This window comes from Monodon monoceros, unplaced genomic scaffold (assembly GCF_005190385.1).
Source record: "Monodon monoceros isolate NGI ecotype Baffin Bay Population unplaced genomic scaffold, NGI_Narwhal_1 Super_Scaffold_14, whole genome shotgun sequence".
NCBI classification, from domain to species: Eukaryota; Metazoa; Chordata; class Mammalia; order Artiodactyla; family Monodontidae; genus Monodon; species Monodon monoceros.
The window spans coordinates 64083794-64102432 of NW_021703770.1; the positions used below are offsets into that span (position 1 = coordinate 64083794).

Genomic DNA, 18639 nt, shown 5'->3' on the forward strand with positions numbered 1-18639 from the left:
TTTTAAAAAGCAGTACTGATGAACCTAGTGGCAGGGCAGGAACAGAGACGCAGACGTAGAGACCGGACTTGAGGGCACGGGTGGAGAGGACGGGGAAGCTGGGATGAAGTTAGAGAGTGGCATGGACATGTACACACCACCAAATGTAAAATGGATGGCTAGTGGGAAGCAGCCGCATAGCACAGGGAGATCAGCTGGGTGCTTTGTGACCACCTAGAGGGGCGGGATAGGGAGGGTGGGAGGGAGACGCAAGAGGGTGGGGATATGGGGGTATATGTGTACATATGGCTGATTCACTTTGTTATACAACAGAAACTAACACAACATTGTGAAGCATTTATACTCCAATAAAGATGTGAAATAAATAAATAAAAATGGAAAAAAGAAAGTATATACGTACCTGTTTTAAAAAACAAACTTGGGCTTCCCTGGTGGTGCAGTGGTCGAGGGTCCGCCTACCGATGCAGGGGACACGGGTTCGTGCCCCGGTCTGGGAAGATGCCACATGCCGCGGAGCGGATGGGCCCGTGAGCCATGGCCGCTGAGCCTGCGCGTCCGGAGCCTGTGCTCCGCAACGGGAGAGGCCACAGCAGTGAGAGGCCCGCGTACTGCAAAAGAAAAAAAAAAACAAAAAGCAACTTAATAACAAAAAGAAATGAAGTGGAAAGTAAAAGTCCCACAGTGGAGGTGGGTGTTTGGGATAGAGCAAAGGTGAGGATATCTGTTTCACATGTTACTTGGTGATAAAAAAAATACTGATTTTACATTTTGATAAGGGTTTTTTGACCCAACTACTTCAATCTGCAGAGTTACAGATATCCTAAACAGTAATTTTCTTATCTATTCATGGAGATTTTGTTTAAACTTAGAAGAAGCTGTACGAAATAAATAAATAAATAAATGCTGATTGTCCTCACTGAAATACACAGTATTTTAGTTGAAATTGCTTTTTAGGCTAAATTATTCAGTAATTTATCCTTCTTTCAAAAGACCTCATTTTATATTCACAAAAAGCAACTAACCAGTTATTATCAGAGAGAAATTATGCAAGCTCTAGTAAGATCTCTTTTTTGGTTTGGTTTGTTTGTTCGTTTGGGGGGAGGGGGAGAGGTATAGAGTTAATTCTATATATATTTTCCAGCAGTATTTAATCTTCTTCTTTAGTCCTCGGTGTGTCAATAGTGCCATTCTGAGGAAATAATCCAATACAGACAAAACATCTCCACCATGGCCAACATAATTCCCTTAGAAATCAACACATGAACTGTATTTGGCATCTTTTAAGACAAATTGCTTCCTGGCTTTATATAAAATTGTATTCTTAGCTGGCAGGGAGAAGAAATGATAAGTCAAACAGATTGCTTCTGATCCAAATTCATGTATTAGATACCTTATTTTGAGAGAGGGGTTTAATCTAAATGCTCTTTCCCAACTCTGTATAGCTCATTGCAGATTATATCAATCATGTAATTTATTTGAAAACCTATGAACTTCAACTCTTCCAGCATTGGCAGATTCTGTCTTAATCTGATGACAAACTCTTTTTTTTAAAAAAAATTATTGATGCATGATGTGATATCTACAGTTTCCCAGATGACTTACCACTAGTAGTGTACTATTGCTGTCTTTCTCCATGGTACACACTTTTGATTTTTTAGTTTTGTTTTTCTTGTTATTGTAACCAAAAATATACAAAAGCTACGATTCCAAATGTTTGAAAGGAGCACTAGGGGAATAGTATAAAATTGTATATCTCAAAGAAAATTAATATGTACTTTTATTTTGTTACATACTGGTGGCTCGTGGTCTTATACATGACTGTTTTACTGAAAAAAATAAATGCCCCTTAAATCCTATAGATTTGCTTCCTATAAACTTTGAGTACAGCACAGATGGTACTGCAGCACAGTTGGGAATGAGGGACATTAAATATTCTTGCCCAACTGCATAAACCCGGGAAAGGCTTCCCTTCCTATGTTTACACAAGTCTTAGTTTCAACTCATAAGAGAAACCAGCTCAGTGAAATATACCTCAATCACTCAAACTCTTTCATTATAAATTATACCATAGCATTTAGCTGTCAGAAGCTTTTAAATTATAAACTGAAGAATAATCTTAACTATTAGGCTTAAAGATTATGTCAATAGTCATTTCCTGTGCACATGAATGTTACTGAAGAAACACGCATTCCTGCCCTCTCAGGACCAAGAACTATGTCCATGGGGAGGTCTGGGGATGGGCTTAAATCACTTGTCTCTGTTTTTATGGCCATTGAAAACTGGGGGCCATTTAAAACAATGTGAGGTCTAAATAAGAACTGATTTTAAACCTTATTTTCAAATAAGTTCTGAAATCACTCAATTAAAAAACTTTAAATGTGTGCTATTATAAGGCATCTTAATACTTTACATAGATGGGTATATCATGTGGGTCAAATTTTTAAAATTAAGTTATATAATTTTTAAAGGCCCATGTAAGACTGTCTCTATTCTGTGTGTAGCACATCTGCACCTCCTGCTGACTGTAAGCCCCTAGACCAGAGTCCTCTTGAAATGTGGGCAATAAACAAGTGAAAAAAAGTGGGGTGCAATGGCAGAGACAGGAGAGTCAAGGGAGGGAAGAAAGGTAGGAAGCAGGAAGCTATTTCCATATCCTCCTTTCAGAAAGAGGAGGCCTGTTCCACCCGTGTCCCATCAGGCTACAAGTGTGATGTTCTGGGACATACAGGAGAGTCTGCCTTGGAAAAGAGACCTGACTTCAGGCCAAGGCCAATCACTCACTGTAATAAGCACTAGTGTTTGCCCTCAATAAACTTCCCTTGCCTTATCTCTTTCTTCCCCTAGGCTCACAAAGTTGATGTGAAATAATAGCTAAGAAAATACATGTCAGCAGCTCAAAGCAAGACAGGTTTGTCTTCTCTGGCTGGGTAGATGTTAGAAGAAGGTTAAAGATGGCAAGGTGAAACGTGACACAAAAACACAAGAAGCCATAAAGGAAAAGCTGGGTAATTTTGACTATAATAAAATAAATTCATAAAACAAAAGAAAAAAACGTAAACAAGGTGAAAAGACAAAAACAAACAAACAATAAAAAAACCTAGAGAAAAAAGTCACAACAGATGATAGTCACAGTAGTAATTTCCTTTATATCAAAGCAGCTCTCAGAATTTAAAAAGACCAGCAACTCAGTAGAAAATTCCACAAATGATATAAGTAAGTGGTTCATAAAAAGAAATCAAACAGCTAATATCTTTATGAAAAGACAAACAACTCACCTATGATAAGAAATATAAATTTAAAAAGCAATGAAATAACATATTTCACCTATCAGAATGATACAAACTGTCCAGTTATAAATAAGTCCTGGGGATGTAATAGAGAGCATGGTAAATATAGTTAACAAGACTGTATTATGTATTTGAAAGTTGCTAAGAGAGTAGATCTTAAAAGTTCTCATCGCAAGAAACAATATATAACTCTGTGAGGTGATGGATGTTAACTAAACTTGTAGGAATCATCTTGATATACATCAAATCATTATGTTGTACCCCTTAAACTTATACAGTGTTATATGCCAATTATATCTCAGTAAAACTGGGGGGTAAATGGGTAAGTGATGATGACTAATTTTTCTGGCATACTAGAGTTAACTTGTTTTAACCATAATGCTTGAGCATGTATGTTTTTAATGAAAATTAATCTTTGTAATTTTTATCCTCCTGCCTTTTTTTCCCTTTAATATTAAATGGAGAAATGTGAAATAAAAGAATGACACAAAGGTAAAATACCCGTTTTTGGTGAGGGTGGGGAAATGAGGATTATAGCACTGTTGGAGTATACAAGCTTTTTAAATACAATTTTGCAGTATCTCTCAATATTTTATGTGTACACGTTCTGACTTAGCAATTCCACATTGAAGAATTTCACTAATAATATACGTACATTCACAAAAGTCTGTGAGAATAATTATTGCAGGTATTCATCACCTTTCACCCACACTCTGTAAACTTAGAAGTTTTCCCTGCCTTCTGTATTGGCTGCACCCAAGTAACCTATCAAAAATGCAAACCTGAAGATGTAATGTATTTACCTGTGCAAAACCATTCAGTGGTTCCCCATCATGTAAGAGCAGGTTTAAACCCTTAACTTGGCTTATGAAACCCCTACCTATATCACTGCCCACTGTTCTCCACCACTGCCTATTTTATACTTTAAGTTGTAGTAAACACACACACACACACACACACACACACACACACACACACAGAGCTATTTCATGCTTCAGTGCTTTTGTTCATCAATCATCAGTTGGTCCACAAATATTTTCTTAATACTATGGCAGGCATTGTTCATTGCTTACTATATCAGTTAGGAATTGCATTCAGCTGCTAACAAGAAAGACCGAACCATACTGGCTTAAATAAATTAGGACTTTATTCTCTTATGTTAAAAAAATCCACAAGTAGGCAGTCCAGGGCTGGTAAGATGGCTTCATAAAGATATCAGGGGCCAAGGCTTCTACTTATTTCTCCTTTGCCAGAAGTGGGTCACAAGGTCACCCTCAGTTATAAGGAAGGAATATCAGTCTGGGTTTGGTGGCAGTATCTGCTCTAGCTAGTTTAAAAGGAAAGAGGTGTCTTATAAGGTATTAGTGACTTACAGAATCATTGGGATGAAACAAACTCGGGCTGGATTTACAGGAACAATTTCCTAAGTCATTCCACGCAACTGGGCTGCCAAAGCAGTTAATCTTCTGCCGTGACCTGGACTCTGCCAGCCCAGTGGAAGCTGCCCCTGCAGTGACTGACTCCAGAAACATGCGGCCTTTGCTGCATAAATGCCAGCACAACGGATGCCTTGCAGCCTGCTTTTCTCCTCTCATAACTCAAGTTAGAATTCAGGTTTTGCACAGATGCATTTGATTGGCAGGACCTAATTCACATCCATAATCCAAGCTGCAAAAGAGTTTTGGAATACTATATAATACTTAGATTTTCATCCTCTGAAGTACAGAAACATAGATAAAAGGAGGCTGGAGTAAGTACTGAGTGAGCCAGTTCTCAGCATCTACCACAGGAGGCAGCGGAAGCAGGCAAACAGATTGAAATAATAGGCTGAGCCCAAGGACTGGGCACGCAACACAAATAAAATCAGGGTTCCATTATCAGGGAAGAAGGCTGGCAATGGCTATGGGATGGCAATAAGGGTACCTGACACAGTCTTAAGAAATCAAGGAAGGCTTCCTGAGAAGGCAAAGAGGGACAAAAAGAGCAGTCTAGGCATAGGAAAAACCAGGTGAGAAGAACATGCTGCTTTGAAAGAAAGTGCCTGGGGAAGAAAGATGGATACTTCACATATATTATCTCATTTAATCCTCACAACAATCCTAGGAATAAGTTATATTATTCCCAATTTTCAAATCAAGGAGGACCTTGAAAGGTACATTAAAGGATCTGGATTTAAGGGTAGCCAGAAATCTTGCATAGAAATGCAGAGGTATTGGGTACCAAGGAGCTATTCCTAAGCAGAGAGAAGAGTACAGAGTTCCAAACAACATAAAACACCATAACTATAACTAAAAAATAAAACAAGACTGAGAAAAGTTATTTGCAATGCATGTAACTGTTAATTGACAAAAGATTAGTATCCAGAATATAGAAAGAAATCCCATAAATCAATTTTTTAAATTACAGATACTTCAGTAAAAAATCGGGCAAAGCTCTGAAGGCTATGATTTACAGAAGAGAAAACCCAAATGATTAAAAACGTGAAAAAAAATTTAAGAGAAAAGCAAAACATTCATAAAGTTATCTTTTCAACCTTATAGCAAATGCAAATTAAAATAACAGTAAATACTATTTGATATTTATCATATTGACAAAAATGTTAAATTCTGAAAAGAGCAAGTTTTGACAAGGAAGTAGAGCAACTACTTGGAAAGCAATTGACTATATTATGTATGAAGATGCATGTATCCTTCAACCCAGAAATTCAGCTTCTAGGGACAACGGTGTGCTGGGAAAGCTAATTGTTAATTATTCAAGCATTCAGGTATCTTGTGAACCAGTTGTTAGTAGCTTGAAATTGCCAAAATGTATTAATAGCGTGGATATCTGCAAATGCTACAAATCAGGGTTTTGTTTTAGGGGGTTTGGGGTTTTGTTTGTTTGTTGTTGTTTTTTTTTTTTGGAGATCCTGTTTACCAAAATACCACCGGGCATAGAGAAATTCATGCATAAATACAAGGAGACATCATAGAAAAAACATTCAGAATCTACGCTGTATTTAAGTTTAACGGGGTGTTAATTTCAGGACATAATTTGTATTAGATCATCACTGAGGTAAAATAACATCATACTTTAACCTTAGTTTGAATTTTTCAATTACTTCCACATTCTCAACTCTCTATGTAATCATTCTTAAATAATTTTTTTTGAACAGTAATAAAAGTGTATTATTTCACATAACAAGAAGCTGGAGTGGCTCCCTGGCTGCTTAACTTGGTGACTATTCGATGTCTTTAAGTTGCTTGGTTCCTTTCCTTCCCACTTTGCCATCAACAGAAGCTCCCCTCATTTAACAAGAGGGCTGCAGCGATGCCAGGAATTCTTTCACCGTTGATCGATGATGATCATATCTAGGGGAAGAAGAGCTGTTTCTTCCCACATGTGCCTTTTCATCAAAGAAGAAAACTCACTGAAGTTCCCTAGCAGACTTCCCCTCAGGTCCCTTTGGTCAGCTTGAATAATTTTAATAACATTCCATTACATTCAGAATTTGTCATAGGATTTAAGTAGTTGTTTGCAAGGCTTACTTGTAACATAAAAGTTAAATTTTTAAACAGAAAAGGAAAACCCTAGGGTCTCACATTGACAATTAAAGCCACTCATTATTTTAGATCCGGGCAGAAATCATAAGTAATTTAGGTAATTTTCACCGAAATTATCTCGGTAAAGTTCATGTACTTCAAGTGTTTAAGAATCAACTTTCATTCAGATCAGTGCCCTATATTCTGACAACTTAATGTATTTTTCACAGATTTAGAACTTTAACCTTGACGAGAGGTATAAATGCTATGATTATCTTAATGTCAATATTATGTTTAAAAATAATCTTGCCTGAGGTAGAAGGATCATATATATGAAAGTCATGCATTTATGACTAGGGTCATTTACATTTCTCTTGCTTAACTCTATTTTGACATGCTTACCATTGAGCAAGGGAAAGCACAAGCATATGGTTATTATAGCCAACTTCCTTCCAGTTCCAACCTCATTTTTTGCTGCAAACATCTAGGGGAACCAGGAGGTTCTCCAAGTCATTCACTAATATGAAAAAGACTGAAGGCCAAATGTATTAATTTACTAATGAGATTTACATGTGTAAGTGCAGACTATAGATTCTGACAGCTTATAAGGAAATAATATCCTATATGCCCTGAATCCACACGTATGTCTATCTAAGAAATGTAAACTTTCTAAGATAATCCAAGTTATACTATCAAAAAATAGCTATTTTTTTAAAAGTTACTTTTGATAGGGACTTCCCTGGCAGTCCAGTGGTTAAGATTCTGCGCTTCCACTGCAGGGGCCACGGGTTCAATCCCTGGTCAGGGAACTAAGATCCTGCATGCTGCATGGCGTGGCCAAAAAAAAAAAAGTTACTTTTGATAAACCACTATATCATATTTAAACCATGACACTTTTCCCTTGAAGTGGTGTTAGTTGTATTTGCAACTGGCAGCGTTAACTCACTTCAGCAACTTGGAGACCAGCAACCCCCAAGGATGTGCTCCTTGCTGGAGAATACCAAACACTTGTTATGATGCCAGTCAGGAAATGACGGCTGAAGGGGCAAATCTTAGAAATGGTATATTTTTGCAGTCAGAAAAGAAAATGCACTACTTTAATAATTTTTCAACTTGATTTAATTATAAAATTGCATACACATAAAAATCCAAACAGTAGAGAATGGTATACAATAAAAAATTAAAATATCACTTTCCCCACAAGCCCCAAGTTTCACTCCCTAGAAGCATGCACTGTGAAGTTTCTTCTGTTACCTCTCAAAAATATTTTATGTATAGTCATATAAATGCATGTTCTTTTTATTTAACCAAAAATGGGATTTTACTAAGTACCTTCTGCATCTAGCTTTTAAAATTTAATATATCTTGAAAAAATGTCCAAATCAGCACATATTCATTTATTTTTGCATTCAAGGGATATTTATTAAGTATTAGGTACTAGGAATAAAAAGGTAAGCAAAACAGATTAAGGTCTTTCCTCTCACAGAATGTATATTCCAGTGAGGGCAGCAAAAGTATATCTTTTTTTTTAGAGTATCATTACAGATTACGAAGGAAACAAAAAGGGGGATGTTTTATAGTAGACCCACTTTAGATAGGTGGGGCAAGTGTGGCCTCACTGAGAAACTGACATAGAAGCTGAGATCAAAGAAAATAATTAGTCACTCAGAAAACTGGGACAAGAGAATTCTAGGCAGGAGCAAAGGCCTTGAGATGTGAAAATTGTTCGGCATGTTCCAAAAACTAAGCGTAGGCCAAGGTGACTGGTGTGTAACAAGAGAGGGGAAGCAAGAGATGTGGTAAACCATGTGACAGGTGTGGATATTTTATCTCTTTTTAAAATATTTTGTATTTAATTTTATTGTGGTAAAGTATACATAACATAAATTTATCATTTTAACAATTTTTAAGTGTACAATACAGTGGCATTAAGTATATTCACAATTCAGTCACAAACCATCATCACTATACATTTCCAGAACTTTTTCATCATTCCAAACAGAAATTCTGTACCCATTAAACAGCAACTCCCATCCACTCTTCACCCCAGCCTCTGGTAACTCCTGTTTCACTTTCAATCTCTTTAAATTTGCCTATTCTAAGTACCTCATATAAGTGTAATCATACAATATTTGTCTTTTTTTGTCTGGCTTATTTCACTTAGCATAATGTCTTCAAGGTTCATCCATCTTATAGCATATATCAGAGTTTCCTTCCTTTTTAAGGCTGAATAATACTCCATTATATGTATGTACCACATTTTGTTTATCCATTCATCCACTGATGGCATTTGGGTTGTTTCTACCTTTTGGCAATTGTGAATAACGCTGCTATGAACACTGTTGTACAAGTATTTGAGTCTCTGCTTTCTATTTTTTAGGTCTATACCCTGAAGTGAAATTGCTGGATCACAAGGTAATTTTATGCTTAACATTTAGAGGAACCACCATACTGTTTTCCACAGTGGTTACACCACTTTACATTCTCACCAGCAATGGTGCATGGGTTCCAATTTCTCCACGTCCTTGCTAATACTTGTTATTTTGCTATTGTTTTTCAAATAATAGTCATCCTAATGGGTGTGAAGTGGTATCTCACTTTTTGAGATTAGTTTTGATTTACATTTTCTTAATGGTTAGTTACATGGAGCATCCGTTTCATGTGCTTATTGGCCATTGGTATATCTTCTTTGGAGAAATGTCTATTCATGTCCTTTGTCCATTTTTGAGCTGGGTTAAATTTGTTGTTGTTGTTGAGTTGTAGGAGTTCTTCATATATTCTGGATATTAATCCCTTATCAGATATATGCTTTGCAAATATTTTTTTCCATTCTGTGAATTGTCTTTGACAATCTCTTGATAGTGTCTTTTGATGCACAAAAATTTTTAATCTTGGTGAAGTCCAATTTATGTTTTTCTTTTGTGGCCTGTGCTTTTGTGTCATTTCCAAGAAATTATTGACAAATCAGTAATAGTGGCTGCCACACCTGCCCACCCAGCAAAGGCCTGGTGAAGGTGGCTGCCCATGTTGAAATTAGGTAGTGGAAGTAATGTCCTTCCAGGAGTCTGTGATGGCAGGCTGAGGCCCAAGTCACTACTTAACGGAAGAAACAGTGCCCACTTGGGGCCCCAAACAAAGAATTTTCCCCCCTATTCTTGGTCTTCTTGGATATGACATCTTACCTTCACTCCATCCCTTGTGTATTAAGGAAACATTGGCCATGTCCTGCTTGGCTGGCATGATGGTAAGGCCCATCTGCTTTTCTTTGAGGTCTGGTTCACTCACAACTTGATCACCTAATCACATATGTTCTTCCTTTCTAAACTTCCATAATTATTTTTCTAAAATGAAAACTCTAATCATGTGCTTTTAATGATTTTTTAAGGCTAAAACTTACACCATGACCCATCATAAGCTTCACAATTCGGCCCTGCACACTGTGTCACACTCCAGCCCCACGAAGGGGTTCAGAGGAAAGTTCAGTGCTAATGATATTGGCGGTCTTTTTCAAACAAAGAATTTTAAGCCCCTGTAAAGCATTCAACAAAAACTTTATATAAATGTTAGCAACCCGGGCTCTTGGACTCTTTAATCAATAGATACTGATAAGGGTCCAAATGACAATTTCAGGCAAGGCTTTATTGGGGCTTGTGCTGCAGCACGAGGGAGCGAAAGAAGTACAGGCGTCCTTGTTCGCTCCCAGAGAGGAGCTGCTTGGGAGCTTAAACGGGATAACAACCAGGGCGGGTCTGTGGGTTGGTCAGGAGGCATGGCTCAGGTGGTCTGCCCACCCCCTTGGTGGTGCCCTGTGCAGGGATCATGCTTTTTGCTCCCAGCACCTCAGAAGTGGCAGTTGGTTTGTGGCCAATTTGTATCTTATTACTCATAATTGCCCCAACTGCACAAGTATGCAGTTATTTTTAGTCCCTTATAGTTTCTTTCAGGTGCAAGCACTGGGCTAAAGGGTCCCAGGTCCCAGCCTATCACATAAAGATGAATTCTTTGATAAAGTGAGTATAATCACAATTTGTTTTGCTAGGTTTAGATTTTCACACCATGTTTCTTTGAGGCAAATATATTCTGCCCTGGATTTTGTATCAATTTCTTGGATTTTGTTAACCAAGAATTCCAAGAACAGAGACCTGGTTGAAATAAAGAGGTGTTTATTTGGGGTGTGTTAGGACTGCAGCCCAGGAGATACAGCTCCAGGGAGCACTTGAACTGTGTTCTGCCATACTACAAAATGGGGGAAGCTCATAAAGGCAGAAAACCATAAGATTACATAAATTGTTTGTCAAGAATTAGGATTGGAGCTGGCAAGAAGTAAGGGTGCTTGCTATAAACATGGATTGTTTGGGCGTTGAAATGACTACATAGCTGCCATAGGTAGCGGGTAACCTTTGAGACTACGAGGTTGCAGCTAGCAGCTGCTAGCACATACTGTTTTGAAAACAGCTGGTGGTGTCCTGAGTTTGACACAGTGCAGAAAACTGAAGTTCTCAGTGATGCAGGAACATGTCTGAAACCACACCCAACACTGTTCACCCAGCTCAATTTTGAATGCCTGAAACCATAGTTACTCCATTTTGATTTTTAAATGACTTAAAATATGTCAACAACTTCCAGTTTATACAGGAGGGATGATGTGTCTTTTACGGATTCAACTGTTTAATTATATGCTTTCATATGTATTCTTTCTGGAAACAAGATCATCAGCCTGTCTCTCCTCTAGCACTAAGCCTAATGCTATGCAGCCAGGACTCAAGATACAGTGATTGCGAGAAACAAGCGTAATAAAACACAAAATCAACAGCAAATTATAACATGTTCATAAAAACAAGGCAAGTGACTGCTTTATGAATGCTTTTTCTTAACGCTCTACTATTACTATCAATCAAATTAGTAACAATATCTATTGTTATAATATAGAGGAAATGTAACAGCTCCTTTTTTTTCTGGTAACTAGTTCTTCTGTGTGTGTTAAGGGGTCGATTCCAGATGCCCTTACTCTAAATTGGGATGTCCAATACCACCACTTTTTAAAGTACTGAACTACCCGAGAAAGTAGAAGACCAAGCAAATATAACTAAGAATGGGAGACCCTTTCTTTTTAGAGCATTTTCTGCTTGCTTGGATCCATTACAAACTGGTAGACTAATCACTTACATACTCAAGGGGAGAGCTCACAGCGAGGTCCTCAGGAGCCCCGAAAGCCTCTATGGAAATTCACAAAGCGCCTCCTCTGCGGGCCACGTAAACTTGCGGCGCTGCCGAAGGGCGCCGGCTGCAGGGGCGGGGCCAGAGCCGGAAGGGGCGGGGCCAGAGCCGGAGCGCCGAGCGCCCCTCCCGGCCGCGGTGCTTTCTTCTCTGCCGGGCCGCGGGAGAAGGAAGGCGCTTCGGGAACCGTTGGCCTAGCGGGCGGGGCGGCAGCGCCTGCGGGCCTGTCGCCGGGCTCTTTGAGGGGGTGGGGGGGAGTACCAGTCTGACAAGTACCAGTCCCTGCGGTGTTAGATCCTCGTCTTTTTTTCCTGCCTGGAACCTGGCTCCGAGCCAGAGCGCGTGGGTCCGCCTCGGGCCTCTTCGCTCTGTGGGTCCCGCGCCCGGGGCCTCCATCCCCGTGCCCTCCGTCCACAGCCGGGCACAGCGGAGCGGTCGGCGCAGCCTCAGCCGCAAGGTCATGTCAGGAGGCCCCTTCCTCTCCGCCTCCCCAGTTGACGCAGCCTCGAGCTTTCCTCCGCGCCTTCTGCTCAGTCGCATTTTGTGAGTAGCCGTTACCTGTCTTAGCTGACCCTTCTCCTTAGTAAGCGCCGATTAAGACTGTTCTCAGCTCAAACTAAGTAAGGGCCTTCTGCGATTCACTTGGTTCTGAGGCGGCTGGAAGGCGCGGCGGGTGGCTTGGCCGGAGCCCTTTTGTATCCCCAGTAAAGCTTTGTGTGCGGCCTAGATGGTTTCAGGGTCCCTTAAATGGGCGCTCATTTATCCTTAAGGAAACGTTCTATAGCGGGGGAAGGGATCTTAGGCCTCAAGACAACCTTGACATGACTTTGTGATTGGTTTTTAAATTTGTTAACAGAGCACAGTTTACCTACTAACAATGAGTTCTCGACGCAGTGGAGCATTGTCGGCATTTGTTCCCGGATCTTCCTTTGTGAATATGCTCTGGAGACGTGGCATTGAAGTTGGAGAAGAATCCCTACAGTATAGGAGGCCCTGAGGCTGTAAATGCCGGCTATACCCTTAGATGCTTCGGGTCACAGAGATGTGTATTTCCCGATACAATACAGAAGAAACCGGTCAAGAGCTGGGAGACTGGAAGAACTTTTGCCTCTTCAAAAGCAAAGGTATAAATGAACCTCGTCTATGGGACTTGGTATCGTCATACGTTTGTTTGTTTTTTTCCTCCCCCCAATTTGAAATACAGGTTGTTTCATGTAAAACAATTCAACGGTTAACTGTCAAGGCAAATGTGATGGCTGGTAGTTTATATTTGGTATCACAGTCATCGTTTTTGAGGCCTAAGCGGCTTGAATACTACTTTTTCATTGCTAAGTGTTGGTATTTTTTTAAATTTTACAAAATAAATGTTTGATTAAAGTTTTGATTATGTAAGTCCTTAAACATAATAAATATACAAAAGCCCACTGATCCATTTAAGAACTGGGATATTATCAATACCATAACATCTGTTTGCTTCCCTATCCCAGTCCTTCCTTCCTTCCTTCCTTCCTTCCTATCCCATGCCTTCCATCCTGAAGTGCCCATCATCTGGGATTTTGTTCCCAGACTCGGTTTTTTGAGGGGAGTAGGGTGGATAGCAGTTTTATTATACATACATATCCCTAAACATTCTTTGTTTGTTTTAGGCCTTAAACAAATAGGACTTTCATGTATCAATAGTTGTCAGAAGTGCCATGAATCATATATTAAAGTGAAGTTTTCCAAGTTGGAATTATTTATAACCAATAGTATGTGTTCCTAATATTATGTGAGAGATTTCAGCATTTCAAGACTTGAAAATGATAAATTGTCTTGCAAGGCCCAACATTTGATATGTCTTCATAAATCATTTCCAATAGCTGTCCAGTTCAATGATTTATCCTCCTGGGGTTCTGTAGGATATGATCTGTGGCCCTGGCCATGCCCTTTGCAGTACATAAATATGCTTTCAGGCAACTTGGGACTTAATTCTACAGGACTGTGTCCAGTAATGATGTCAACATAATGTATCTCTGCTCTGAAACTATATTAGATATGCCATAATAATGCTCTTAGTTAGAGGTCTGCACACTTGTTTTTATATATCTAACCTTTAACCTGGCTCATCTCATTCTTGTCAAGCTCTGAGGCAGAAAAGCAATGGTTGGGTACTCATTAGGACCATCATGTCTTAAAATCTGTACTGCCACAGTAAAAGAGCATCATAAATATATCCATCATTTTTGCCCATGCTAATGAATCCATTTCCAGCTTGGAAAGATCATTTATGGAAGTATTAGGGCCTAACCGGTCAAAAGGACTAACACATCCTCAAGTCATTATAGATATTTAAAATTGGGGGCTCATCACTTTGACTACCAAAAAAAGTATAATTAAGCAGCAAGCACATTCTTTTGTTCCTTCAGAGGTGTGTTAAATAACAGATAGAAAATGACTCCACTATATAGTCTTAATGTTAGTAGTTTTTATTATAAATTTGATTGGGAGTCAGGAAGATTGCAAGGTTTTTTTTTTGTTGTTTTTTTTTTAATGGCTCCTGATAAGAACGGGAAAAAAAATCCTACTGGACCGTACTACATATAAGATGCCAGACAAACAGATACAAATACAAATGAGAATTCACGATGAAATATATTTAATTTCTAGGTACAACAGAGCCTATGAGTTGAAGATGAAAGAAGGTCGTTGTGATAAATGTTTTCCAAAAACTTGTCATAGAGGATGGCTGTGAAAAAACCACCAGGAGGACAGCTGTGCATGTAACAAGGTACCAAAAGTTTAATGTAAATTGTGTGCTTTTTTATGTGTTTGTGGTATTGTTCCTGAAGCACAGTACCAAAAATGTTTAGTAACTGGCACAATGATGACTTACTTTTTGCCGTTTACCCAGCTGAGGGTATCTTTGAAGACATAATTTAAGACTGAGATGCCAATAATATATATTATGTGAATTACTCAAATATAATGCAGTTTTTTATTAAAATGGATGAAATGTTCTTTTCAGCATATAAGTACCTGCAGATGAATGTTCAAGTCCTTAGCAGTGGTGTTTAAAAATTCTTCGTTGCCTCAAGTAAGTAATTAAGATTTATCAAGCAACCACATCTAGAGATAATTTGAAAGTACCTGATAAATTCCAAAGGGCTGAGGCCATTTCCTGTTAAAGGTGCCTTTGTGTGTCAGGTTTTGATTTTCTTCGAGTTTTGATTATGGATTGATTTTCACTGTTGGTTTCTGATTTTTTTCCAGAGGTGTGGCATACAACATTTTGGAAAGGAAAATGAAGAATTGGTCAAGAAGACATGAATTAAAGCAAATGACAAAAATTAATATTTTATTTAACATTGATCATCTCACAATAAATTATGTAGAAAAATATAAGTTCAAATGATTTTAATTGCTGGGCAATAAAGTCTCTTTTCTTTAAAATAGATCAGGTCTTTAAACAGCTTCATTTTCTCTTTAAGATTTTTTTATAAGTTTATTTTATTTTACAAATTTATTTATTTGTAAATAAATAAATAAATGCGTTGGGTCTTTTTTGCTGTGCGTGGGCTTTCTCTTGTAGCGGCGAGCAGGGGCTACTTTTGTTGCGGTGCGCAGCCTTCTCATTGTGGTGGCTTCTCTCGTTGCGGAACACAGGCTCTAGGCGTGCGGGCTCAGTAGTTGTGGCTCGCGGGCTCTAGAGCACAGGCTTAGTTGTGGCGCACAGGCTTAGTTGCTCTGCAGCATGTGGGATCTTCCCGGACCAGGGCTCAAACCCGTGTCCCCTGCATTGGCAGGCGGATTCTTAACCACTGTGCCACCAGAGAAGCCCCTAAACAGCTTCATTTTCATAGTTAGTAGTCAGACTTGTTTTTAACATACTTTAGGGATAGTATATTCTTGTCAGTAACTAGCTCCTCTGTGGATAGTGATTCTCTTTGAAGTGTCAGGTAGTGGGCAGCTGGGGAGACTTTTTAGTACATCCAGTTCTCATACCCTTTCTTGCTTTACTGTGTTTCTGGAGAGGTGCTAATCACTGCGTACTAAATAACTATGAGGGCCTCCCCTTTAGAACGTGCTGTTGTTCCTGAAAAACAAGCATAGTTGACCCTTGACCCTTAGGGGCGCCAACACTCCCTAAAGTCAAAAATCCAAGTATAGCTTTATAGTCCACCCACTGTATCCAAGGTTCCACATCCTCTGATTCAGTCAGCTGCAGATTGTATAGTGTAGTATGTATGTATTGAAAAAAAGAAAATCCACCCTTTATGTGGACCCATGCAGTTCAAAGCTGTGTTCAAGGGTTAACTAGTTGAAATTTTCTCAACTTAAATTACCCATTATAAGTAAAGGTTTCACCTATGACCTACAGATTTTTTAATTTTGATTTTATTCTTTGTTTGCTTTTACATTTGTGAAGAAAAAAGGATTTGGGAATTAATTTAGGACAAATTAGGATTTGTCCTAATCCTAGTATTAGTAATAATCTAGATTAAGGCAAATAATGACTGGACAGTCCAATCTGTCCAGGGCATGCAAATTTACAAGAATTCAAAAACAACTGAAATCCTACCCAGGTGAAGATTTAAATTTAGCTAAATCTTGCTTTTCCCCTGTTGAGTCCCACAGTACATAAATTCCTTGCTTTTATCAAGGTTATAATTTCAATATGGTAAGTCAAACAGTATAAATTGTACAGCAATATCACTTCCCATCAAAGGCAACATTTTTTTTTGAAAAGCACTTATATAATGAATCTCCCACCATGTTGCTTCAAGCTACCAGGAAACAAGCCCCACCAACACCCTTAATCTTAGCTCTTCTGCTGAAGAATTTGGCCTTCATGATGACAGGCTGCTTCGGGAGCTTTCCCTTCCCCAGAACTTTGTAGTAACTGATTGCACCACATCAATGATAGGAGCAGCTCCAATCTTGTTCTTGGCAGCATTTACCCCTGTCTGCTCACTGACCAAGGTCCACAATTTATCAAGGTTGACAGTTGGGCAGAAGCTCTGGTTCCTCTTTAAGTGGTAATGCCTCATACCAACTTTCCCAAAGTATCCTGGGTGATATTTGTCGAAATTGTTCCTGTGGTGATGCATGCCACCAGCATTACTGCGGCCTCCTGGGTGCTTACAGTGTTTGCCTAACATTTGAAAACCATTTTCCTCCCCAGTGTTTGATACTAGTCCTTTCATTTCATCAACAGAATCTGAACACTGCACAATTAAGTGTAAAATGGGGGGCTATTTTATGGATCCTAGTTTTATAAAACATGTTTTGACTTCACCCCATAGAGAACAAAAAACTGAAATATAGTATATAAGAAGCCACAAAATAAGGTCTTTAATTTGTAATATATGATTTTTTTTTTAGACTAGGTTTGCCTTCTGAAAACAACACTGTATAGTCTCTGGCACTAGTGGATATTCAGTAAATACTGTTGAATTAACTGCAAGGAAAGAAAGTAGTAAGTGACTTGTTAAAAAGTCCTCTAGAGAGTGAGAGAGCTGTCTGCCTTCATGTTAAACTCCATGAAGTACCTATTTCTAAAGAATTGATGAATTGATGCATGACAGTGTCTTGGTTAATAAGGTGGCAATTTTGTGATGACATTTTCCTTTTAGTGAGTAGAACTGTCTTTTTAATTAAAACTTTGGAAAATAAAAACAAGGATTTGGGGATTTTACAAGATAAGTATATTTTTGCACGGTGTTCCTCCCTTTTCAGAGCAGATATCTTCCCTCCAAAAATGAAGACGGTTTGCAAATTGGTTTCTTTGGCTTTTGGTACCTTTCTTGTAACTAGTTAGGTTTAAGGAGCCAATTACTGCTCCTTGATTCAATGGAACTTACTTCTTTTCATTTAACCTGGTTTAAAAATGGAAAATTTCCAGGGCTTTTCCTGATCCCATAATTAGGACTTCTAAAACAACATAATAGACATGTCAGTATCTAGCATGAAAAGTCCTTACATTGAAGGCTTCTGGTTATATAAATGCTGTTATTTACTCATCAATTTTTCAGGTTCACAAATGAAGAAAAAAATGGTTTTACTTTGTAAGTAAATATTTAAAGTGTTATTGCCATCTTGTGACAAATAGAGGGAACTACACAAAAGTTACTATTTTTTTTTTTTTCCATTGCTTAGTTTGCAACATTCTTTATATTTTAATCTGTGGACCACTGGTACACTGGGCTAACCAGAAGTTTTTTTAATAAGATTATCCTAAATTATAAATTTCTGCTGTTGGCTTTGAGATTTGTATTAGTGTTTATTCCATTAGCGATTAATTTGAAGAAATCATATTTTATATTTTTTAAGGTGGCATTCTAATGTACCCCTACACACAAGATTACCTGAAGCATTACTTCAAAATCACTCACACTTTTTTCCACTGCTTAAAAAGGAATGAAGGAAAAATTTCCTCAGATTGCCTATTCATCGCTAGCAAAGATAGCTGTCCCAGGTCCATATGTGGCAATAAACTGTTGGAGCTGTTGTTGGCACTGAGTCAGATAGATATCCCTTTGCTCTAAATATTCTTCATTATACAGTTCAAATGGAAATACTGCATTTGGAGCAACACAAAGTACAGCGGCCCCTAAGTGAAGAAGGAAAAAGTATAA

The 18639-nt window shown here is 38.5% G+C and overlaps 1 protein-coding gene, 1 long non-coding RNA gene, 1 other non-coding gene and 1 pseudogene across 3 annotated transcripts in view; 2 read left to right on the forward strand and 2 right to left on the reverse strand.

Annotated features, from left to right (window-relative positions):
* The first annotated feature begins 12199 nt into the window (after positions 1–12199).
* Positions 12200–15434, forward strand: LOC114895486. Its single transcript, XR_003793564.1, has 5 exons — positions 12200–12568; positions 12882–13149; positions 14672–14792; positions 15030–15098; positions 15275–15434. It is a non-coding gene; the product is annotated as an uncharacterized LOC114895486 (long non-coding RNA).
* Positions 14877–14959, forward strand: LOC114895741. Its single transcript, XR_003793636.1, has one exon. It is a non-coding gene; the product is annotated as a small nucleolar RNA SNORD87 (small nucleolar RNA).
* A 1349-nt stretch (positions 15435–16783) lies between the features above and the next one.
* LOC114895523 lies at positions 16784–17223 on the reverse strand (annotated as a pseudogene).
* An 897-nt stretch (positions 17224–18120) lies between these two features.
* MCMDC2 (minichromosome maintenance domain containing 2) overlaps positions 18121–18639 on the reverse strand; it is a 36718-nt gene continuing 36199 nt past the window's right edge. Inside the window, exon 14 of the mRNA XM_029222932.1 lies at positions 18121–18614. Coding sequence (XP_029078765.1) covers positions 18448–18614 — 167 coding nt within the window. The 3' untranslated portion in view covers positions 18121–18447. The remainder of the gene's footprint in view (positions 18615–18639) is intronic.